Below are 25,433 nucleotides of genomic sequence, written 5' to 3'. Positions count from 1 at the left end.
CTGAGATCTTTTATTTCAGCTCATGAAACATGGGACCAACACTTTATTTTTGCTCAGTATAAATGGAGAGGATGTGAATGTAGTCAGATGACTGTCATCCAGTGTTAGAGCATGAGTGTCCCATTCAGGAGCCACTGGGAAACAAAGATGAGTTCCAATTCTCCTTTCCCATAAATTGACTCCGTCATGCATTTAAAAGCACTAGATTGGTCCATTTTAAATACCCATTTGTGCTAAATTAATAATGGTTTTGATACATAACAGTGGTGGGTTTGAAAGACACTTACCAGCAGCTACTAAAACAACTGACAAGAGATGTGGAGCTTTAAGCCTCCATAAATGAAATAGGAACTCCATACAGGAGTCTCTTGAAAACAAAGGTGAGAAAATGGTACGTAAACCTGCATTTAAAATGTTTCTGGTATTTGGAGTTAGACAGATCACTGGAGTTGAAAGATCTTTTTTCATAGTCTTTTCAAATCTCACTTAGGAAAAGCAATCTCCATACAATTCAGTCTATATTAAAGTCTTTACTTGCTGTAACCTGCAAGCAGATGCAGAATTCAGACCAAATTTAGCATGCTAACAGGATTAGGAACAACAGTATTGATCAGGTACACCTAGGATTGCACATTTTGGGGAAAATTCAGAGGTGGAAACTTTCCGTGGGAATTAATACCATTTAAAATGTGGATGTTTTTTTGCATTGGATATATTTACCATATCATATGGAGACAGGGTAAAAAGTTTATGTTTCTGTCATAAGTAGACAATTGCAAATGATTAAATCCTTCCAATAGAAATTGTAAAAAACAATTGAACTTGAAATTAATTGACTTCACTGAACAAGAGGGAATATTGAATGAACCAATGATCCATCGCATCTCCCAAAAACATTTTCAACATACATCTGTAAAATGATAGTTTCTAGACTAAAGCTTTGGTTGTCTTCCTCTCAGGGTTCCATGTCTTCTCCCCGGACCTCCTCAATGTCCACCTCTTGAACATCAGACTGACGCTTCATCTTCACTGTCACTTTAAAACATTGTTGATGATGGCTCATTGTCAGGCTCAAAAAGCCCAAAATTTGCCCAGATGGCCATCAATTTTCCAACCCTTGTATTGGTCAGCCTGTTGTGTGCTTTGGTGTGTGTGTGTTCCCAAACAAGGACCAGTTGCGCTCTGAGGCGGCTGATGATGGTGGGATTTGGAAGATGGAGGCAACAGAGCCTCAGATCCACAAAGTCCCTTCCACCAGGTGGCTGATGAGATATGCTGGCACGACTGCCATATTGCATCTCCATCCCAAAGCCTTTGCTTGGAAGTGTACTTTGCCAGACTGCCGAGAACCTTGCCCTCATCCAGGCCCAAGGTGGTGAGACACGGTAGTGATGACACCATAGGCCTTGTTGATCTCTGCACCAGACAGGATGCACTTGCCAGCATACTTGGAGTCCAACATGTACGCTGCAGCTTGTATGGGCTTCAGGCAGAAGTCTTCACGCTTTTTGATGCATTTCAGAACTGCAGTTTCCTCTGCTTGGAGCAACAGTGAAGTGGGCAGGGCAGTATGGATTTCTCCTCCTACATCTGCAAGCAAAGTCTGAACATCAGACAGGATGACATTGTCTCCCTCAATCTGTGCAATGGCTACTGCTATAGGTTTCAGGAGTTTCAGGCTGCTTACCACTCTCTCCCAAAATACATCATCCAGAAGGATCCTCTTGATATTGGCAGACTGTGATATGGCCATTTCTTGGAGAGACTCCTTCCCCTCCAGGAGACTGTCAAACATGATGATAACACCACCCCAACGGGTGTTGCTGGGCAGCTTCAATGTGGTGCTCTTATTCTTCACACTTTGCTTGGTGAGTTAGATTGCTGCTATAACTTGACCCTTCACATACCTAACCATTTCCTTGGCTCTCTTGTAGAGTGTATCCATTGTTCAGTGCCATGTCGTCCTTGAGGAACAGATTCAATGCATGAGCAGCACAGCCAATGGGTGTGATGTGAGGGTAGGACTCCTCCACTTTAGACCAAGCAGCCTTCATGTTCACAGCATTGCCTGTCACCAGTGCAAATACCTTCTGTGGTYCAAGGTCATTGATGACTGCCTTCAGCTCATCTGCAATGTAGAGACCGGTGTGTCTGTTGTCCCTTGTGTCTGTTCTCTTGTAGAATACTGGTTGAGGGGTGGAAATGTAGTTAATTATTCCTTGCCCACGAACATTCGATCACCCATCAGAGATGATTTCAATACAGTCTGCTTTCTCTATGATTTGCTTGACCGTCACTTGAACTCTGTATCCATCAAATTAGTAGATAAAGCATGTCTGGATGGAGGGGTGTATGCTGGGCGAAGAACATTCAGAAATCTCTTCCAATACACAGCTCGAGCAAGACATTCATCAGCATTTCTCTGTCTACGTTCCTCCATTGAGTCAAAAACACTTCTGATTCCAGGAGGACCATGAGCTGTTGTTATCGATAAGATGTCCAATTCATCATTTTCACCTCGAATAGAAGTACAGGGACTTTTGTCAGAGGTTGCTTGTTGTGAGCGCTGAGGGAACTTTATGCACTTGATCAGATTCTGCATCTTTCTTGCATTCGTCACATATGATTTGGCACAGTATTTGCAAATGTACACAGCTTTTCCTTCTACATTAGCTGCAGTGAAATGTCTCCACACATCAGATAGTACCCGTGGCATTTTCCTGTAAAGGTTAGAATTTTGGGGGGGAAAACCCTAATACAATTCCATGTACAGATAAATAGTTAAGCAGTTAGATTAAACAACTCCTTTGTTAAATAAATGTGTTAAAATGAAATGTATGGAAACAGGTGAATTAACACTCAGTTAACACGCTCAAGCAAGCTAAAACCATATGGTAGCAAAAACTATCAGAAATGGTTAAGTTAGAAATTATTTAAACACACTTTGCTGTAGGCTACTATTTACTAGTTAACAAAAAATGGTCAAAATATATTCCCCCCACCCAGTATTGTAATCAAAACTTACCAGAAAGCATACAGTCCTTGGCTCAGACAGTGTAGTAATGTGGGCTCAATAGCATCTCATTAGTGTGCAAGAGCTAGAGAATCAGCTGTACATGTGATGAAGAGTGCACTGCACATTTGATGGAAGAATTCATTGTGCATGCAGAGGGTTGCAATTCCATTGAATTGGGGATAGTTCAACCAAAATATGCCACAAGACCTAGAATTGCCTTGTGTATCCCACAAAAAAAGGTTCACTGTTATAAGCTAACTTTTTTGATGAATTTAAGCAAAATTCCCAAAATTCCCAGGCTTACTGTAACTTCCCATGGAAATTTACAAGAAAGCTTCCGACCCTTTGCAACCCTAGGTACACCTAATAAGGCCCTGTTAGGATGGGAAACAGGTGCAACAAGACACTATCATAGGTAAAGGGGTAGTCATTTCCAATGGTGCTGAAAATATCAGTTTATAACAGGGCAGTGCTCTTATAAGTCCACAGCTGGCTCTGGTCATGATATTTTCTTTTGTGGGTCATTATTATCATTAAGGGTTAAAGGCCCAGTGCAGACAACTCAGTTTGTATGCTTCGTATCATATTGTACAACAGCTGATGAAACTAACACTGTAAAAGTATAAAACATTTCATAAGTAATTTCCTGATAATTGCTGGTTGAAAATACAATATACACAAGACCATCTAAAATCAGCAGGTTTTAAAATGAAATGTATGGAAACAGGTGATTTTCAGCTTGCCTGGGTCATCACCAGGTGGTAAATTAGACCAATAACAAAGAGTTCCAAACAGCTAGTTTTGAGTTTTCCCCTCCCCACTCAGACCACTCCCAGACAGTCCTAGGAAAAGTCTGAGAAAGTTTTGCTAAAAATAATTTACAATTTTAATGGAAAACTAGTACAGTAAGGTACTTAATTGTAACCCAGAAATGTCATAATTGTATAAAACAGCTCCATCGGGCCTTTAAAAGGAGGCGGTTACTATAGCAAGAGTGCAGACCACATTTGAGTCATTTAGTAGACGCTCTTATACAGAGCGACATACCTGTAGTCTCACGCTCAGAAACAATTAGATGCTAGTATTGTGAACTGTAATAAATTACTTTTAATCTCAAACTTCTGTCACACCCCCCGCCCGTTTTCAACTTAAGTACCAAAAACTGATAATGGGAATAAAATCCATAAACCGCTGAGATGCTTCACAAGTGGGAATTCACAGTAACAGAAAAATCATCAGGAACATGGGGGGAATTTGCTTTTCCTCTAAATGAAACAAGCTGAAGTCCCAAGGTGAATCCTTGCATCAGTCAGAGGTCCTTCCTAGGGAGTGAGTGCAGCTTTTCCAGCAACGTATTCATAATGGGGGAATAATTCTAGGTTGGAGGCATCTTCCATTGTAAGGTCCAATATGCATAGGTAACAGTTTTGTGTTAGCTGCTGCTGGAGTTGGTTCACTTGGCATTGTAGTTGGCAAAGCGCTGGTTCAGGGGGTTCTCTGGCGACTTCATCCACTCCTTTTTCAGTTGCTGCTTGAGCTGCGACAGCCGCATGTTGGGGTTCTCTTTTTTAAGGAGGGGCATGTTCAGTTCCTCGTACGAGGCGAACGCTGCCTTCACCCTGCGCTCGGGGTGGCGGTCGAGCTCTTCAGCCGTGCTGGGAAAGAAACAAACAAACACGAGGACAGGGCTGAAACTTGGTTCTCTATGGAACCCCATACTTGTTATGATACCTGTCATGTCTGCTTTATATAGCCTGGAGTATGAAAAGTAACTTGTTATACGTCTACATTGTAGGTCACACCAAACCCACTTTATGTTGATAACGTATGGTAAACTGATGGAAAGGCTCCCCTAGTTCTATACAGTAATTTCAATATTGCTTTTGTAGGGGGTAACATTGAGAGGTTATGCCTCTTTAGTATTCTGTACCTGAGCACAGCAATGGCATCCTCTATGGATCTAGCATCCACTGCACCTTCCTCAGGGATGATGCGATTCACATTCTCCTCCAGGGGTGACTCCAGTTGACTCTTCTCTGTGGACACGAACATAGGAGAGGGGGAACATAAAAATACAACAGAACCCTGAGAGGAAAAAGAGCCTGGTTAATGCTTAAAGGAATAATGGTGAGGTCGTTGCCTTTCTCTTTGGGTTGCTCCTGCTGTTGTAGCGCCTGCTCAATACGCAGCGTCTCCTCAATCTGGGCCCGGGTCACTTTGCACGCCGCCACAGCAGCCGCCTCCTTGGCCTTGCCCTTAATCTTTGCAGCCTCCTCATCCAAGAGCCGCTGGTTCTCTTTCTTTCTCTCCAGGGCCTCAAGGCGCTTCTTCTCCTTGTCGTCCTGCAGGTTCAGAGAGGAGACATTTAAAGCCTAAATGATCAGACCCACTTCAACATATCAGGGAATTACAGATTCGTCTGGTCTGTACATACATAGCCAGATATTGGATTGTGATATAGCCCAATTGAATAGTGCTGCAGACTATTTGACCCAGTGTGGGAATAAGAAACAGAGCAAGAAAAGTCACCTTCCTCTGTTCTTTCTTCAGGACATGTTTATCGTTCTCCTGCCATAAAGCATCCTCCAGCTCCTTCTTCTTGCGGGAGTCTTCCACAGCTTTGGCCTCTGCCTTGCGGGCCTTGGCAGTCATCGCCTTGGAGTTCTCGCCCTGGAACTTCTTCGGCATTCCTAAGACTAGGCCTACTCTTCAGCTGACACAAACAAAGTATTATTTAGACATTCTATCATAAACCAAACCAGGTGGCAAGCTAACTTACCGAGTCACCATCTAATTGAGCCATGGGCCAAAGATAAGACTAAACAAACCAAAAGCATCTTAAGGCTAAGATCATCATTAGAACCATAGAACCGTACAATTCTAACGATGAACTTAGTCTGCAAAGGCCTTAAAGGCTGTGTTAGTCTTTTACAATTATCAGGTCACACTGTGTAATGTTACCTAATCAAAATCTTGATATCAACCTGGCCAGATTGTACGATTTGCTTCAGTTCTGTCATCACATTCTGCGATTGGCTTACGAGTAGTGATGATCAGTTCGAACAATTGTTTTTTTTTCCAACTACTCTTTATATTGACTAGAATCATGATTAGCTTTTCTGAAAAGACTTAATGTTAATCGTTCGTTTGACCTGCTAGTGCTAGCTGCAATGAGTCCTACAGCAGGACTAATACACGCTCTTCCAGCTCAGCATCTCCAGAGATGTGCTCAGACTACCAACTCTGTCATATGAGTGCAGGGAAATAGATCATGAGTATAAAGAAAAATACATGTTTAGAACTCATAATTGATCGCATGGTGCAAGAATTAACGCAATTAATTGATTACTGAATGTTATGGACACAGCTCTGTAGAACCAAAACGTACACAGCCTCTGCTCAACAAACTCGAACTTGAGAACAAATCGCCTGGGGGGGGGGGGGGGGCTGCAGTTCGCAAACGACATTGTGCTCATCACCCTCACGGCAGTCAAGCAATGCATTCCGCAGAGAGTCAATCACAATCTAGTCCGGTTGCGGCCACAACTAAACAGTTTCAAATGTATCAAGAAATAATCTTATTTGTATGCCTAGCAATCAACAAATGTACATTGTTTTAAAGCACACGTTTGCAAGTCTCAGTCACAAATGACAGCTCCAATATGACCCTTATGGTGAACGAGAGTCTTGTAGAATCATGACTCGAATTTCCAGTTCATCGTTCACCGGTAGGGGGTTTTGCGTGTTCTGGGCATTACTTAAATGAACAAAATTAGTAGAAAGATCAGTTATTTTGACTGAACAAGTTTAAAAGATCTGAGTCAGTACTACTTGCGATGCTACGTAAGTCGACGTAGGCTACGTCAACTGCAGCGGTGTATTTGATCTGCGCATGTGACAGCAGCGCAAGCCTCACTCTGCTCATGGGGTGTCTCTCTTTGTCAACAAAGACTGGTATGCGATCCAAAATATTAAGGAAGTCTCAAGGTTCTGCTTGCCTGAGTTAGAATACCTAACAATAATAAACAGTAGACCCTACTATTTACCAAGAGTTTTCATCTATATTTTCGTAGCTGTCTATTTACCACCTCAAACTGATGTTGGCACTAAGACCGCACTCAAGAAGCTGTTTAGGGCCATAAGCCAACAAGAAAATGCTCATCCAGAGGGTGCCCCTAGCGGCCGGTGATTTTAATGCAGGGGGGGATGCCTCATTTCTACCAGCATGTCACCTGTGCAACTAGAGTAAAATAAACTCTAGATCACCTTTACTCCACAGAGACGCATACAAAGCTCTCCCTCACCCTCCATTTGGCAAATCTTACATTAATCTATCTTCCGGATTCTTTCTAACAAGCAAAAACTCAAAACAGGAAGTATCAATGACGCACTCAATACAGAAGTGGTCCGATGAAGCGGATGCTAAACTACACGACTGTTTTGCTAGCACAGACTGGAATATGTTCCAGAATTCATCAGATGGCATTGAGGAGTTTACCACATCAGTCACCGGCTTCATTAATAAGAGCATTGACAAAGTCATCCCCACAGTGACAGTAGGTACATATCCCAACCAGAAGCCATGGATTACAGGCAACATCCGCACTGAGCTAAAGGCTAGAGCTGCCACTTTCATGGAGCGGGACACTAATCCAGATGCTTATAAAGAAATCCCGCTACGCCCTCAGGCAAACCATTAAACAATACAGGATGCTCGTCAGTTTACAAGCCCTGCCACATCCATCACAGATTACAAAGGGAAACCCAACTGAGAGCTTCACTGACAAGCAACATTCCTTCTATGCTCACGTTGAGGCAAGCAACACTGAACCATTCGTGAGAGCACCAGCCGTTCCGGACGACTGTGATCACGCTCTCCGTAGCCGATGTGATGTCACCTTTGAACAGGTTCACATTCACAAGGACGCAGGACCAGACAGATTACCAGGACGAGTACTCAGTGTCTTCACTGACATTTTCAACCTCTCTCTGACACAGTCTGTAATACCTACATGTTTCAAGCAGACCACCATATTCCCTGTGCCCAAGAACGCCAAGGTAACTTGTCTAAACAACTACCACACCGTAGCACTCCCATCTGTAGTCATGAAATGCTTTAAAGACTGGCCATGGCTCACATCAACACCATCATCCCAGAAACGCTCGACTCACTCCAATTCCATACAGTCCTAACAGATGACAATCTCTACTGCACTCCACACTGCCCTTTCCCACCTGGACAAAAGGAACACCTAGGTGAGAATGCTGTTCATAGACTACATCTCAACGTTCAACACCATAATGCCCTCCAATCTAAGCTCCCTGGTAATGAATGAACATCTTCCTCAACTGATTCCTGGACTTCCTGATGGGCCGGGTAGTGAGGGTAGGCGCTTATCGTGGACTACAAGAAACAGAGAGACGAATATGCCCTCATTCACATCAACGGGGCTGTAATGGAACGGGTCGAGAGCTTCAAGCTCCTGTGTCCACATCGCTAAGGACTTATCATGGTCCAAACACACCAACACAGTCGTGAAGAGGTCATGACAATGCCTCTTCCCCCTCAGGAGGCTGAAAAGATATGGCATGGTCCCTTAGATCCTCAAAAAGTTATACAGCTGCACCATTGAGAGCATCTTGACTGGCTGAATCACCGCTTGGTATGGCAACTGCTCGGCATCCGACTGTAAGGCGCTACAGAGGGTAGTGCCTACAGCCCAGTACATCACTGGAGTCGAACTCCCTGCCACCCAGGACCTTTATACCAGGCGGTGTCAGAGGAAGGCCCTAAAAATTGTGAAAGACTCCAGCCACCAAAGTCATAGACTTCTCTCTGCTACCGCACGGCAAACCGTACCGGAGCGCTAAGTCTGGGACCAAAAGGCTCCTGAACAGGTTCTACACCCAAGCTATAATACTGCTAAATAGTTAGTCCGAGTAGCTATTGGGTTATCTGCATCGGCCCTTTTTGCACCAACTCTTTTTAACTATGCACACACACTGGACACTACCCAAACACATACACACAATCGCCACACACTGCTGCTACTGTCTTATCTATCCTGTTGCCTAGTCACTTTATCCCTACCTATATGTACATATCTGCCTCAATTTCCTTGTTCCCCTGCACATCGACTCAGCACTGGTACCCCATGTATATAGCCATGTATATACCCCATGTATATAGCCATGTATATAGCCAAGCAATTTTTTGGAGGGAGTATAGTGCATTGTTGGGAAGGGCCTGTAAGTAAGCTTTTCACTGTTAGTCTACACCTGTTGTTTATGAAGCGTGTGACAATTAAAATTATAAAGTGAGTAATTATGCATCTTAGAATTAGTTCTCACATACAAACTTCATATGTCTGAACTCAGAATCAAATAGGCTTCCCCGAAATAACATGGTTGCAGTGGTAGAACGTTTATTTTGATTGGGATTTTGATAAATGCGCAAAATCACCATCAGGTAGCCTGATTTCAGATGTGTCATTATTATGGAAATCGTTCTTCTTGACAGCATGTAGACTAAACGTTTAAATCTTGGTGCCGGCCATGTTTCTATTGGTCAGTCACTGGGATCGGCTCATAACACCAGCCAGACTACACGATAAAGGCAACAAAAAAATAAAATCGTACACTGCTAGAACTTTGTCAGAGCCTATGACCGCAGGTTGCGGTACTTAAAAAAAAAAAGATTGGCAGACCTAGACCCTGTCACACTGAACGAGCCAAGATGTCCGACCTAAGAATTTGACCACCTTTGAAATGTTGTCTGGGATGGCAAAATCGTGGCATAAAACAGCCAAAATCGTACTGTCTGCAAATCCCTTTAGAATCCCTTTACGGTTGCAAATATTGACGCTGCTTATTCTAATTCTTTAGGCAGAACCAATAAAAATGCACTTAACAAAAAAAATCATCCACGACACCCGCTAGTTCGACGAGTGGCTGACATGCTGACCACACTGCATCGCATGCGCTGCTAAATAAATGTACACGTTATTCAATCATTGCGCGCGTCAATGAGCGTCTGCGTAGCCAGGCGCTAAACTAGAACTTGGTTCTATTTGTGACACGCTGCAAGTCCCACCTCTCCCCATTGGTTTTTAGGAGCATATACCCACGTGGGTGATTGAAAGATGAACTGAGGTCCACACTCCAGGCCAGTTGGTAGTGGTAATGCACCTTAAAGTTGGTTGCCAACAGGCATATAAAGTCCAAAGAAGAAGTCTGAAGGATGAGAGATTACTAGAAACGAACTCGGTTTACCCTTTTATCTGTGGATGGTCGGAGTAGAGGACCTTGTGCATTTCAGATAAAATAACAGCCCAATGTTTATATCCCAGGATGTTTAATGCTTTTCGACCTGTCCCCAAATTAATATAGTTGGTTCAGAGTTTGTTTTGACATTTCAACCTGCGTGTCCTGATCGTTTGGTGTGGGTGGACAAAATCAACATGCGCACGCGCGGTCTGGTCAGCATGTGACACCATGCCCAAACCGGACAACCGCGTGCACAAAGAGATTTTGTCCCCCCACACCAGACGCGATCACAACACACAGGTTGAAATATCATAACAAAGTCTGAACCAATTATATTAGTTTGGGGACAGGTCGACAAGCATTAAACATTTATGCCAATTTAGCTAGCTTGCAGTTGCTAGCTAATTTGTCCTGGGATATAGACATTGATTTGTTATTTTACCTGAAATACACAAGGTCCTCTACTCCGACAATTAATCCACACAAAACGGTCAACCGAATCGTATCTAGTCATCTCTCCTCCTTCCAGGCTTTTTCTTCTTTGGACTTTATATGGCGATTGGCAACTAACTATCATAATAAGGTGTATTACCATAACTGAGCTCAGTTCATTTTTCAGTCACCTACGTGGGTATATGCTTCTAAAAGCCAATGAGGATATGGGGAGGCAGAACTTGCAGCACGTTCTGTACCACAAATATAATCAACTTCTATTTTAGCACCTGGCAACGCAGACCCTCGCGAGCAGTGTGGATGCAATGATTTAATAACATGTGTAAATGTATTTTGCAGCGCACGCGACATGTCCGGTTTGGGCAGCGTGTAACATGCTAACCACACCACTCGCGTTGCAAAATAAATGTACACATACATGTTATTCAATCATTGCACCCATGCTGCTCATGCGCTGCCAAGTGCTAAAATAGAAGTCAGTTCTATTTGTGACGCTGAATGCGGTGCAAGTCCTGCCACTCCCATCTCATCTTTGGTTTATAGAAGCATTGGTTATACCGACGTGGGTGATTGAATGATGAAATGAGGCCGGTCAGTTGTGGTAATACACCTTATGAAAGTTAGATGCCAATCGCCATATAAAGTCCAAACAACAAAAAGCCTGGAAGGAGGAGAGATGACTAGAAACAATTCAGTTGACCGTTTTGTGTGTGTATTAATTGTCAGAGTAGAGGACCTTGTGCATTTCAGGTAAGATAACAACTCAACCTTTATATCCCATGACAAATTAGCCAGCAACAGCAAGCTAGCAAAATAGGACAAATTAGCTAGCAACTGCAAGCTAGCTAGCTAAATTACCATAAAATGTTTAATGCTTTTTAACCTGTCCCCAAATTAATATAATAACTGGTTCAGAGTTTATTTTAATATTTCAACCTGCGTGTCGTGATCGCGTTTGGTGTGGGGGGGACAAAATCAATTTGCGCACGATGAAGTCCGCGGTTTGGGCATGGTGTTATTAGGCTGGACACATTACATTTTTAACAACGTTCTTTTCTGAGAAAAACTAGTTGCATCCGCCGTGGAACCCAGTTTCATAATATGACCATATTTCCCAGTTGCTTGCCGTCGTTTTGAAGACCGAGGTAAAGACAGTTTCAGGTTGGATATTCGACACATATTTGCCTGTAGTTTTCCTTATGTCCACCAACAGCAGTTAGGGACAGTCAACATAGTGACAAATCAAAATGTTCACGTTTCAATAGCTCTTTAACAATTACTCCTAAAACTGGTTGTAGCTAACCCACTGGCATAGACACACATTGCACAAACTTTTTTTCTTCGATTTACATCTCGCACTATTTTAAATTATTTATTTACATTTTTTAATTTCAATAGCTCATTGGTCATATGACCTACTGACTTCAAACAAGGTTCAGAATGTCCACCACTGACTACCCTTCTATATTGCACACCCTTTAGTTTGTCCATTTTCATCTCACATTAATTTTTCTAAATGTAAAATTTCAATAGCTCCTTGGTCATGTGACCTAATGACTTCAAACAAGGTTCAGAATGTCCACTGACTATACCTTCATATCGTACACTTTGATGTTTGTCTACTTTCATCTCATGCTATTAGACTTAAATCTGTAAGCTTGCAGGCCTTCATTTTACATGGGTGTTAAAAAAAATTTGAAGTCAACAAATGTTCCATCCTCGCAATAACTATCTTTCACATGGACACTGAAAAGATCCGCAAAAATGTCTGTATGTGGAATGGATCAAGGACAGGAGAGGTGTTCAAACAGAAGTGCTTAAAGGAAGGTGCACAGGTAGGCCTCATGAAAAACAATGTTTCATATGCTCTTTTTAATCACAGTAATAGGCAGGGATTTGTCAGTCAGAGTGAGATTGATGACGTGAAATAATAATTTTCTAAGCATCACTTTCATATACTGTACATTAACACAAATCCTTCTACTCTGAGTATTAGCACACAGTTTACATAACCTGATAATGACTTGATATTTGAGTGCATTCACAAGCCACCTGCAGACAACTTAGATGTCCTAACTGACTTGCCAAAACTATAGTTTGTCAACAAGACACTTGTGGAGTGGTTGAAAATACGAGTTTTAATGATTCCAACCTAAGAGTATGTAAACTTCGACTTCAATTGTATGTGACAATTACCCATTAAATTGCATGTAGCCAGAATATATTAGACAAATAAAAAGGTACATGTAATTACGTTTGTTTTAAATCTCGATAAACAATCCTTCTAACTAACCAATATTCTCTGAAATGTCTATGCATTTTAGTTTATGCTTAATTATTTGTATAATGTTCTTCACATTCAAAGCATTTGTAGTTTTACTTTCTCTCCTTATACAGACAATCGAATGGTACTTTCAAGCAACCCCAAAAATCTGTGGTCACGGGACAAAGATTTACATCCTAAATCACTACTCAGCCCAAGTCATTCTAAATGGAGAAAGAAGTTTAGTGTGCAAGCAAAGTCTGCCCAAGGTACTAATACAATCTGTTAGTGGAATTGGCTTAGTGGCAAGCATGTGAAATTATTTATTTCAGGTGAACTTCAGTAACTACAATGCTGTCATGAGTTTCTTGAATGTGAACCAGAACCACTGGAAGTTCATTGTGAGTAAAATCCTTTTTCCAAAATACATTTTTTGTGATATGGGTCATTTAATAGTTAAATAATTTAATTGATCAATACATTTCTATATTGCTCCCCCAGTATCTGCATGAACCATCAGGCCAAGTATTTTTGTTTGAATCTGCTGGACAGAAAGAGAAGGAGGAATCGCAACACGCTGCATTCAAATTCAGGTCTTAGTTATTCCATTGTACTGGATCTAATACATATTAGCATTTTACATACATTCATAAGTGTAATACTTTTTTATGACATACTGTGAAAAACGCTTGGATGCTGGCTCTGTCACTTTCAGACTTGCACAGAGCAGACTGAAAGGGGAAGGGTAGCTCTTGACTTGAACCACAGGGGTTCTCTGTAAAGCGAGAGTAATCCAAAAAGGCACAGACACACCCCTTGACTTTCAATTGGCACCCTTGACCTGTGCATTCTCTCCTGATTGGCTCTGTGGTGCTTAGTCAATGTGAACTCCGTTGCCGGCCCCATCATAAAGTTTACACAGTCTGGCAGTCTGACCAAAGTGCCAGAGGTATGAGGAGAGACAACCTCCTTTGTATTTATGGGAACAAATGTCCTAACACTTTGGATCCAATTCTTGGACAGTTAGAAGTCACAATGCATCAATGCAACAACAAAACAAAAGAGAGTAACCTCAACCTTGTGGGTCAATAAAGTGCCAACTCAATTCTACCACTGACTAGTCTCTCATGCCCCTATGAACGGGGACACAGGGCAATAATTTTTAATCTAAACCAGCCCTTTTTTACTAGAGTACACTAACCTCTAATTGGGGCTCTTTTCTTGACACATAGTAGCAGTTTACCAGATAAGAAGTCAAGAAGATCAAAAAGTAGATTGTTGTAAGGGTGTATTACGTCCTGTGCTGGCCCCATTGTCATATCCATTCTGGATTCTGAGTGGTAAAATCATAGCTGAAAAATGCCTCTATGCATGTGTATACTGTATGTGGGAATGTCTTATGTCCGTCCTACATGTAGTTTTGATACATGGAATATTCCTCAACTGCATTTGTCATAAATTACTATTGCAAATAGAAGTATTATGTTCAACAACTGACATTTTCAGAACACACTTTAACACCCTTTGTGCTTACAAGTCAGATTTGGTGGGCACTGTCATCTGTGATCTTTGTGATATGACTTTCTTTAAGCACGTACTGATGAAACTGTCACTTAATATTTTTTTCTTAAAGTCTACAAACGCTCTACATTTATTCACTCTGTGATAGGGTTGGATCCTATATGCTACTTTTATTATTGTCCTGTAAATGGTTCAGTGCCTATCATTTAGGCTGAGTGTAGAATGGGGCATAAAGGAAATTACCTCTACTAATAAATTACTAGATTATAGTGATAAGGAAAACAGCATACAAATGTGGCTTGTGTATTCATTTGCCTATAATTAATCAGAATTCCATTATGTTTACATAAAAAAAAGAGAATACTTCAAAATGAGAAGATCCTGCCATGGAAAAGACAACTGGGCGGACATAAAGTGGAAAGGAGGGGTAATAACTCACACCATGCAGCAGGACACCTTCAGCTGCGGGGTCTTTGTAATGCATAAAAATAGTTATATTTTCAATAATGAATGGTTAGCTGTTATGTGACAATTAGGTCAAAAACTATTTTATTTTTTTGGTGTAGATGGCCAAGGAATTTGCACAGAACTTCCCCAACATCCCTTTCCAAATTGATATAGAACCTTCAAAAACACATGGAGCAACTGCAAAAAGAAATGGCTGAGGATATACTAAAACTTTCTGGTATGTAATGACATTTAATTCAAAGTAAATGTAAATTCTATATTTGTATGTAGTTGTGTGGGACAGCCATATGTTCAGTTCATGCCCATGATTTCAGAGTTCAACAAAGCCAACAACTGCTTCATGTAAGACAATTTAAGATATAACCCAATGGATGGCTAATTTGTCATACTGCATTGATATTATTTATAACGTGTTACGCTTTGTTTTGTTTTAGATTGAATGTTTTGCATGCCAACGGTGGTTCCATGTCCTGTGCCTAGGAATGAAGACAAAATAGTTCAACAGAGTAAAGAACACAAACTGGAAGTGCAGTCTTTGTTGTTGAAAATGTATGCTATACCCCATCCACACTGAATAGGCTCTGAAATGTACATCAACCAGGGATAAAGAGAAAGACCTATTTGAAGTGTCTGTTGACATGTTGGAAAAGATTAAAGGTCTACAATTTATGTTTCATTTGTCAATATTACATTTTTACTCATTGATTTACTGGCCACCATTACTATGGTTACATGTTCATTATATGTATTGACCAGCAAACCCACTGCAGCCTACCTCACTAGCTCACTCTCCATCCCTGTTTTGGACAATTAATAACATGACACTCGTACTTTTTGCCCTTTTCCTTTATGGTTGATATTAACGATGAAAAGAGATTATCTGTCTCTCTCCTATTGTGTACCGCTGTTAAATACTGTGGGAAAATATTTTAAAAACTGGGAAAATAACTACTTAGAACTACCAATTATTATTAGATAAATATGAAAGAAAAGGGTAAACACAACACTGGACTGACCCCCTAATTGTCAAACTAATATTAATGTACAACAATATAGAAGATACATGACTAGAGGTTATGCAATATGGGTGTATATCCACTGCACGCTTCTTAGGTGTGTAATTGACATGACCAAGGGGCTATTGCAATTTAAAATTATGAAAAATGTACGTTACACCACGTGATTTTACACTACACAAACACGAGTGTGCAATATAGAAGGGTACATTCTGCACCTTGTTTGAAGTCAGTAGGTCAAATGACAAAGGAGCTATTGAAATTTTAAATTTTGAAAAATGTATGTAAAAACGTGAGATGAAAAATGACAAACTAAAGGTGTGCAATATAGAAGGGCAGTCAGTGGACATTCTGAACCTTGTTTGAGTCAAGTAGGTCACATGACCAAGGAGCTATTGAAGTTCGAATGTAAACAAAAGTTTGTACTTTGTTTACCTCCCTAACTAATTCAACTAGAAATACAAAATGCTGGACACATTTCCACGTGTATTAGTTTTGGAAAGCGAATTAATGTCCAAATCGTGAAAATAAGACCTGTGCAATGTTGTGCGCAATTGTTCCAACATCGTGAAACTTTTTTGGAGTATGTGGGTCAAGTTGTTTGAAAACTATTGAGGTTTGAAAGAGCGAATATCCGTCGAATATCCAACTTGAAACTGTGTTTACCTCGGTGTTTTGAAGTAATCGCGAAAAAACAGGCCTTATTTTAGTGCATTGTTCACCCTGCCAGCCCCTATTAGTTCTATTGAGCACTGTGGCACCACCAACTTGCCTTCCGAACGTTCTATTCCCAGTTTATTGTTCAACGTCACAATACCTGCTTGGCTATTGTTGGCAATGATACCTGCTCACGTTGTTAATAGTTAAAATTTAAACAAAAATTATATTGGAATTCTGCGGTCTTCCCATCGTTTCCTATGGGGGAAATATAGGCATGTCTGTCCATTTCGCCAAATATCTCGCAATGTGTGTATTTTTATTTTTTTCAAGTCGGACGCCATTTTAATCATGTGAACCTCCTCTTTCTAATTACGTAAGCCTGGGCAGCTAGCTCGGTTGTCATCAAATGCTAGCCCCCAAAATACTTTTTGCCATGGAAAGCTGAGCTCCCACCATTGTTTTCCTATGGAGAGGCATGCCGGTCTATTTAGCCAAATATCTCAGTGTATATTTAGATTTTCTTCAAGTCGGACACCATTTTAAAATCGGGAGAATCTCCTCTGTAATTATATAAGTCTTGGGCGGCGATCGCTAAACCAGAAATATACCTTTTTATTTTTTCCTTACTATCTCATTACGCAGACATAAGCACAGTTGACACCATTGAGGTGCGGATGTTTACTTTCTACACAAGTTTTTTTCCCCCAGTTTCGTCCGAAGAACAGATTGTAGTGGTAAAATAAAAAGGGATACATTTTGTGCCATTTAGGCGAAATTTAGTTCTAAACATCACCCCAGTCAAAACAGGATCTGCGAACGTTTGATTCCATTAATTTGCTATGGGATCGCGCTAGTGTTCCAGTTTAGCCAACGTTCTTAAGCATTAGGCGAATTTTAACTCGTTCTATTGTCCAGCCTAGTGTTATAAGGCAGGCAACGTTAACGATGGTTTTGGTTAACAGCTCGGACATTTAATGATGCACCTTCGAAGGATGAACTTTGCCTTCAGATGTTTTTGGGAAACCGGGCAAACGCATGTTACACACTGGCTAGCTGATATAAGTAACATTACATTAGAAGTTATACATATCAACCATGTAGCCTAACTCTAGCAATCCTGCAAGGTAACGTTAGTAACAAGCTTACAAAACATTCGACAAACGTTAACTACCTAGCAAGATACTTTAGTCATACGAGTTATGTATTTACCCAACATATTACCAGTAACCACACATAAAACGTCTTGCAACCTAGCTAGTTTCCAGCTTCCATAGCGATGGCTGTATAAATGAGCAAGTTACTGCTAGCTAGCTAACCAGCCTGTTATGAGCAAGTTAGCTAGCCAAGACCAATATTTCAGTGTCTCCGTGCCAATTGAATCTCTTAACAAATGTAAAAATAAATAAAAGTGTGAAAGGAGAAGGGCTATACCTGAGCGACAGATGTTGTTTCGAAAAAGGCATCTGAGTGTCAGACCATTGAGCTATGAAATAACCCTTTCGTGACGACGCACCGTGATGACGTGCTGAACGAAATGGCTTGTTTAAGAGATAAATGTCATAATTTCTGAAATAAATCATTATATCAAAACCATTAAATAGTACAACCGGTCCTATTTTTTTGTAACATAATTCTGTATGTCAATCCAAAAATGTATACTATAAATACAGACAAAAAACAAATGCAAAATGTTCTCCTTCTCCATTCCACAGAAATCACATTTATAGTCAATATTCAGCTTGAATCTTTCCAAAACATGTTTCAAAGGATAAATTCGATGTAACATTTTAAATGAAACTTCCTTTACTTTGTTACTGATACAATATTTGTTAGCAATTTTCCATGCTTTCCCCCATTTGTATATCACCATAGATATTTGACGAAAAGAATATTGCTGAGGGAATTGTAGTATCACAAACAATATTCCTATTTCTGTTTATTACTACATAAATATGTAGTATATTTAATTCAACTGCTAATAATACTAGGTACATTTCATATTCACAAATGAAAATGGTCTAATTCAAAACCTAACTGTTTTCACTTTATAAATGAATTTAAACAATATGGCACTACTTTAACTAAAATGAAAAACAAAAAGGCAATTAAAACTTGTATTATTAATGAATATGATATGTTTGTTTAGGATTCCTGGCAATGTAAATAGTTTGTATGTATGCTTGTACGTGACTAATCCTCTTTTGTTTGTTGATATTTGTTAATAAAACATTTTTTTAAATGGCTCGTTTAAGTGACGTCCCAAACTAACCCAATCTGTTTGATTGACTTGTTTTTTAGATTTACACTTTGTGTCTAATAAATTCTAGTTATATATTTAGTATTGTTATGGTTTCCAAGCAAAGGTTTTGAAATTTCAAAAGTAAAAGGACTTGCTTTTTCCACCAGTTTCATACCAGCTTGTTGATATTATTAGAATGAATCTAAAAAATAAACCCAATTTATTTTCAACACAAACAAACAAGCCTTCTTACTACTCAGAGAAATAGAACATTTAAACAGTCAAAATTGGAGGAGCAGACGTATCTATTTTCATGACGTCACATGAAGCATTATGGAGCCAGCTGAAGAAGCTCTCGACAACGAAGTTGAGTTGTCTGGAAATGAAGCTAGTCATGCATGCTCTAACGCAGGCACTACACACAGCAAAAGATTAAAAGAGTTGGAAAATGCTGCGTTGCAAACGAGCTTGAATTCTCTACGAATGGAGTCGGAATCAGCCACAGATACCGGGAGTAAGAGAGGCCAAGAGTCCGGGGAGGAGGAATATTCGAACGGCTTGTCGTCCAATGAGTCGGGGGCCTTACCACCACAAACCCCAAGGCCTGAGGCAGTAGAAGAATCCGATACAAATGTTGAAGAAGAAAGGACCCTTACAGACCACTTAAATAAACGTCTCCTCTCATCATTTCTTGATAAATTGAATCAAAGAGACTTGGCTCTTCCCGGTATTCAACGCCTGGACTGCGCTGTCGCAGACGAGGATTCTAACCGGGCCGCGGAAGAATGGTGATGGAGTTGGGAGATATCTGGCACGAGAAAGGAACACGGACCTCCAGTAGCTGATGCTATCAATGTGGACAGGCAGCAACATTAATTTCACAACAACTTGGGGTTTATTTCATTCATAATTACAAGCCTCGTGTCGTTTAAGATTGAGCGTCTTGGTCGCTGTTTGTCCCAAATGTATTTGTCGTCAATTTAGCTAAAAGCGGGCCAAGGACCGTGGTGACGGCAAGAAAACAAAGACGTGTAACCTATGTTGAATCCTCAACAATATTCGTCAGCATTATATTTGCTAGTCCATGTTTTGATCTCGGTGATTGAAATAAACTACACATTCTGTCCAGAATTTAAGCATACATGTGTTTTTCCCTATCAATATATAGCCTATGGCCATGGCAACATTACACAGCTAATGCATGCACAAGTTTGTCTATTAGACACAAAATCTGGTAAATAAATTACATAATTTTGAGATAGGTGTTGCAACATTTCATCAGTAGCCCACTCATCCTATAAAAATGACCTACCTTTAAAATAGTTGATATTGATACATCTGATCTATTGCATAGGTAGCACGTTCAGTTGGATTTATCAAGCTATAAAGTTGTCCTACCTCTTAAGGTTTTTCAATTAGTAAAATTGTGTAACCATAGGCAAAAAAAGCAGAAGGTGTAATAGTATTTAAATTTGTTAAAAAAAAAAAAAATTAAAAGCAGAAGGTGTACGTTTGCCTCAATCAGCCCATTAGGATAATTGATCTCAAATCCAAATTGCTGGAATAGAGCAAAAATTCAAATTTTGACTTCACTGTCCAAGGCTGTTATATATTACAAATGCTTGCACATAGTATTCATTACATCAATTCCATGAACTAAAATATTTTGAAAGCATTCTTTGTCAATGGCTTATTCTATTAGAAGTTGTGGAAATTGTCACTTAAGAGCATCTTGTCAGAAATAAGTTACTCTTTAATTTGTATTGTATTTATTAAGTATTCCCATTAGCTGATGCCAAGGCAGCAGCTACTCTTCCTGGGGTCCAAACAAATTAAGCCAAAAATCAAATAACAGTACATATTACACCATGACATATCTACAATACAACATTTATAATACCACCATACATACATGTGTGTAGTGTGTGTGCTAGAATTTGTGTGCCTGTGTGTGTGTCTCTTCAGTCTGCATTATTCCATAAGGTGTACTTATGTTTTCTAAATCTGATTTTACTGCTTGTATGAGTTACTTGATGTTGAATAGAGTTCCATGTAGTCATGGCTCTGTGTAGTACTGTGCATTTTCCAAATCAGTTTTGTACTTGGGGACTGTGAAGAGACCTCTGGTGGCATGTCTTGTGGAGTATGCATGGGTGTCTGAGCTGTATGCCAGTCATTTGAACAGACAGCTAGGTGCTTTCAACATGTCAATACCTCTCACAGACAAGTAGTGATGCAGTCAATCTCTCCTCTATGTTGAGCCAGGAGAGATTGACATGCATGTCATTGATGTTAGCTCTCTGTGTACATTTAAGAGCCAGCTTGTGGCACTTGACCATAATATAGAAAGGGAAACATTATTCAAGTGGCTAGTGATCCATTTCTAAAAGTGGCCAGTGATTCCTAATCTATGTCTATAGGCAGTCGCCTCTGATGTGCTAGTGTTGGCTGTTTAGCAGTCTGATGGCCTTGAGATAGAAGCTGTTTTTCAGTCTTTCGGCCCCAGCTTTGATGCACCTGTACTGGCCTCGCCTTCTGGATGATAGCGGGGTGAACAGGCAGTGGCTCGGGTGGTTGATGTCCTTGATGATCTTTTTGGCCTTCCTATGGCATCAGGTGCTGTAGGTGTCCAGGAGGGTGGTAAGTTTACCCCAGGTGATGCGTTTGGCAGACCGCATCATCCTCTGGAGAGCTTTGCGGTTGTGGGCGGTGCATTTGCTGTACCAGGCGTTGATACAGCCCGACAGGATGCTCTCAATTGTGCATCTGTAAAAGTTTGTGAGGGTTTTAGGTGTTACGCTAAATTTCTTTAGCCTCCTGAGGTTGAAGAGGCGCTGTTGCACCTTCTTCACCACACTGTCTGTGTGGGTGGACCATTTCAGTTTGTCAGTGATGTGTACATCGAGGAACTTGAAGCTTTCCACCTTCTCCACTGCGGTGTGGATATGGGGATGCTCCCTCTGCTGTTTCCTGAAGTCCACGATCATCTCCTTAGTTTTGTTGATGTTGAGTGAGAGGTTATTTTCCTGGCACCACACTCCCAGATATACTGTATATATTATATGTACAGTATATATTATATTGTTTATTTTTACTGCAATCGCCAACCACAGGAGGACTCAAGGTTGGTCCTTGTCGCGTAGAGTAGGCCAGAAGGCTAAACTGAAAAACCTAACCTCTATCAAATAAAAAGATGGCGGAGCCATCAAGGGTGTTTATTTACGTAGTGAATCTGGGAGTGAAAAACAACAGTACTGCCACCAAAAGTATACATTATGGGACAGCTAAAAACAATGCTGCCCCAGCAACAGCTCAATCCAAAATGGTACCCCCCCCCCCCTTTGAACTGAAAGAGAGGATCCTTTTGTAGGGGAAGCCCATCCCATTAGAACATACCAAACACTAATTCATTAAGCAATTACCATCATCAAAGCCTACATTTTCCACTCAGCTAAACATCATGAATTATATACATTGCACCTTTGCAGTCTATTTCTCATGATACAATATAACACATTTACAAAACCCCATCACTACTGACATGGTGACTCAGGTACAGCACGGGAGATCTTCTCCTGGCTCCCCTTGGGTCAGTACAGCTCCAATTCCCATAGCTGAAGCGTCCACCTGAACGAGAAACCTCTTCTGAAAATCAGGGCTCTGGAGCTGTATGTGCAAGGTTGAGAACAAGTGGTCTACAACTAAACAGCACCACTAACTTCCTGATATCTGCTTCGGACCCAACGTAGAGTATGTGGTTGTCTACTGTGTAAATCCCCCCCACATGAAGATTGACAAGGCCTTAGCAGGGGACAGCCAAACAAAAGTTTCAAGGTTGCATCAGACTTCTGAAGTGTAGCAACATTTTGTGGAACATCCCATTGCACCTCTAACCCAGACAAATCAGCAACAGGTACCCCCACATACTTCTCAAGACACCTCTGGCGTCATGACTTTCTGGGACCTTTGGTCCCCCCCTCGCACAGACTGTCACACAAGTCAGGCAGAGGTTGTAAACCAGCTTTGGCCTGGGCACGAGTGACAACTGAGCATGGCACATGAACATCAGACTGGCAAACTGACTGCTCAAATAGCTGACCCCCTACACTTCCCAACAGATCAGAGAGTATAGGCACATTCCTCCCCAAAATCATCTCAAAAGGTAGCGTCTCCATTACCCCAACTTTGAGGAGGTATTTCTGACCCTGAATCTCAACTGTGAGCTCAGCTGTGGGCTGCTGCGACTGGTCACCGTGGACACATTGGATCAGTGTCTGGTGACCATAATCAATGCCATTAACAGGTACATTACATTTTCTGATCACACATTGACTCACCCGATGATGTCGATGCAGCTCTGAAGCGTGGACGGTAGGTCTCCAGGGAGATGTCGAACTACACCAGCAGCGCTTCCTTCAAGTCCTTGTAGACGTTGGACAACGCCTCATCCATTGCTGTGTACGCCTCTAAGGCCTTGCCTGTGAGCAATGGGACAAGCCTGTAGGCCCACTCTACCTCCGGCCACCGCCACGTCTTGGCCATTCGTTCAAACCTCAGCAGGTAGTTTTCAATGTCCTCCCTCTTCTGGTAGGAAGGCATCTTCGGCTCCTTACTCAGGAATGTTGGGGGGTGGACGTCAGCACTGCTGGACTGGTCTCCTGGTGCTGGGGCTGGCCTCATCACTGCTTGAGGATCCTGCTCTGGAGTTGAAGTCCCTGCTGCGTCGAGCCTTTGTCGTCCTGGAGTTGGACGACAAGTTCTGACAAGTTCTGCTAGGTGAGGAGCTGTGAGGATAGATTGGCGTAGGCCTCAGACCTCCTGCTTGAAGTCTTTGTCCCTCCTCTCAAGGCAGGTGAGAAGTTGCTGTTTTCAAAGTAGCAAAAAAATAAAACAGCAGTTACAATTCCCTAAAAGTATTTTTTTATGTTCATTGGAGTGTCACTTATGGCCTTGTATTAGTTATATTCAAGAATAAAAGTTAATTCATTTTTTATTGTGATTCATATGAATGTACCCTAGTAAAATGTAATTCAGTATAACTAAGTGTTTAAAAAAAAATCATAAGGTTAGATTATCATGCTTAGAATGGCAGAAATATAACTACCCAGAATAAATGACACTTTTATTTTGAGTACCACATATTTGATGTGTCACGGGTCCAACTCTAAATCGGTTGAGGGTTTTTTACAAAAACTTCCTGCCTTACACTGAAAAAAATTCCAAAATCTATGAAAATATCTTTCACTTCACCCTTTGAGATTTGTTTATGTCTCTCAGTCAACAAAACAAAGTTATTGTATTTTAATATAAAATACTGGTATTATACTGTATGAGAATATTTTCTTACCCTGAATGACACATCACTACGGCCCACAAATATTGATTAAATGTGATTCCTTCAGCATTAACAATAATGATCCTATGAACTATTATAAGTAGCAGCAATAGTATTTTTCTTTTAGCTATTTTTTAAGTTATAAAACTGTGTAAAAAAACAGGATACGATGTTTAAAATGTGCAGGCTAGCTGAACTTAGATCGCTTCCATACTAGAGAGAGCAAGAGAAATTACCCATACGCCACACACATAAAGAACATGGGTTTTACTATGCAACATAGTTTAACTGACACGAGGCACAATTTCATTTACGTAGGATTAAATCAGCATTGAACTGTTGCTGACAGTAGCATGAAAACAATAGTGTAACGACCCTTGGTTTATAAGCGCGGAAATCAGCTTACCAATCAGCTGCTTGGGGAGAATTTCAGGAAGCCATCTCCTGAAACACACACTCTCAAATACAAACTACAACACTGAAACTGGGGAACGTAACACATGATTAAATGTTGTAAACTAGTGAAAACATGGGATAACAAAGCTACTGTCCTTCCGCATAACAGGTGACATTGTGGTATAACATGAAACTTTTGTTGTGCTGAAGGACAAAAGCGTTATACTGAAGGACGGATTTCATACATAAATATATTTAACAGGCAGTTCCTTGGCCACCTATATAAATGAATGACCTTGACCTATAAAGTTTATCCTTACTTTTCGTATTTAATATAGTTGGGTAAGAGTTGAGTGAATTTAATATTATATTTATACATTTATCTTTTTATGTTAAATGAATGGCCTTCGGACACCAAATTTACACGTCTCGTCTTTGACCCATATACAGTACCAGTCAAAAGTTTGGACACACCTACTCATTCAAGGGTTTTTCTTAATTTTTACTATTTTCTACATTGTAGAAGACATCAACAACTATGAAATAACACATATGGAATCATGTAGTATCCAAAAAAGTGTTAAACAAATCAAAATACATTTTATATTTGAGATTCTTCAAAGTAGCCACCCTTTGCCTTGATGACAGCTTTGCACACTCTTGGCATTCTCTCAAACAGCTTTACCTGGAATGGTTTTCCAACACTCTTGAAGGAGTTCCCACATATGCTGAGCACTTGTTGGCTGCTTTTCCTTCACTCTGCGGTCCAACTATGTATTTCCTCCTAATACTGTACAATC

At 40.7% G+C, this 25,433-nt stretch overlaps 1 protein-coding gene across 1 annotated transcript; it reads right to left on the bottom strand.

Annotated features, from left to right (window-relative positions):
- Positions 1–3,878: 3,878 nt before the first annotated feature.
- On the bottom strand, positions 3,879–18,183 carry ccdc124 (coiled-coil domain containing 124). The gene is made up of 5 exons (XM_023971128.2): positions 18,095–18,183; positions 5,546–5,729; positions 5,157–5,358; positions 4,947–5,052; positions 3,879–4,671 (listed from the first exon to the last, which is right to left on the bottom strand). The coding sequence occupies exons 2-5, from the start codon at positions 5,702–5,704 to the stop codon at positions 4,470–4,472; spliced, it is 669 nt and encodes a 222-aa protein (XP_023826896.1). The 5' UTR covers positions 5,705–5,729; positions 18,095–18,183; the 3' UTR covers positions 3,879–4,469.
- Positions 18,184–25,433: the final 7,250 nt, after the last annotated feature.

The sequence above is a fragment of the Salvelinus sp. IW2-2015 genome, linkage group LG26 (assembly GCF_002910315.2).
Source record: "Salvelinus sp. IW2-2015 linkage group LG26, ASM291031v2, whole genome shotgun sequence".
Lineage (NCBI taxonomy): Eukaryota > Metazoa > Chordata > Actinopteri > Salmoniformes > Salmonidae > Salvelinus > Salvelinus sp. IW2-2015.
The sequence above is the reverse complement of the archived record's forward strand: the minus strand, read 5'-3'. Positions and strand labels throughout refer to the sequence as shown.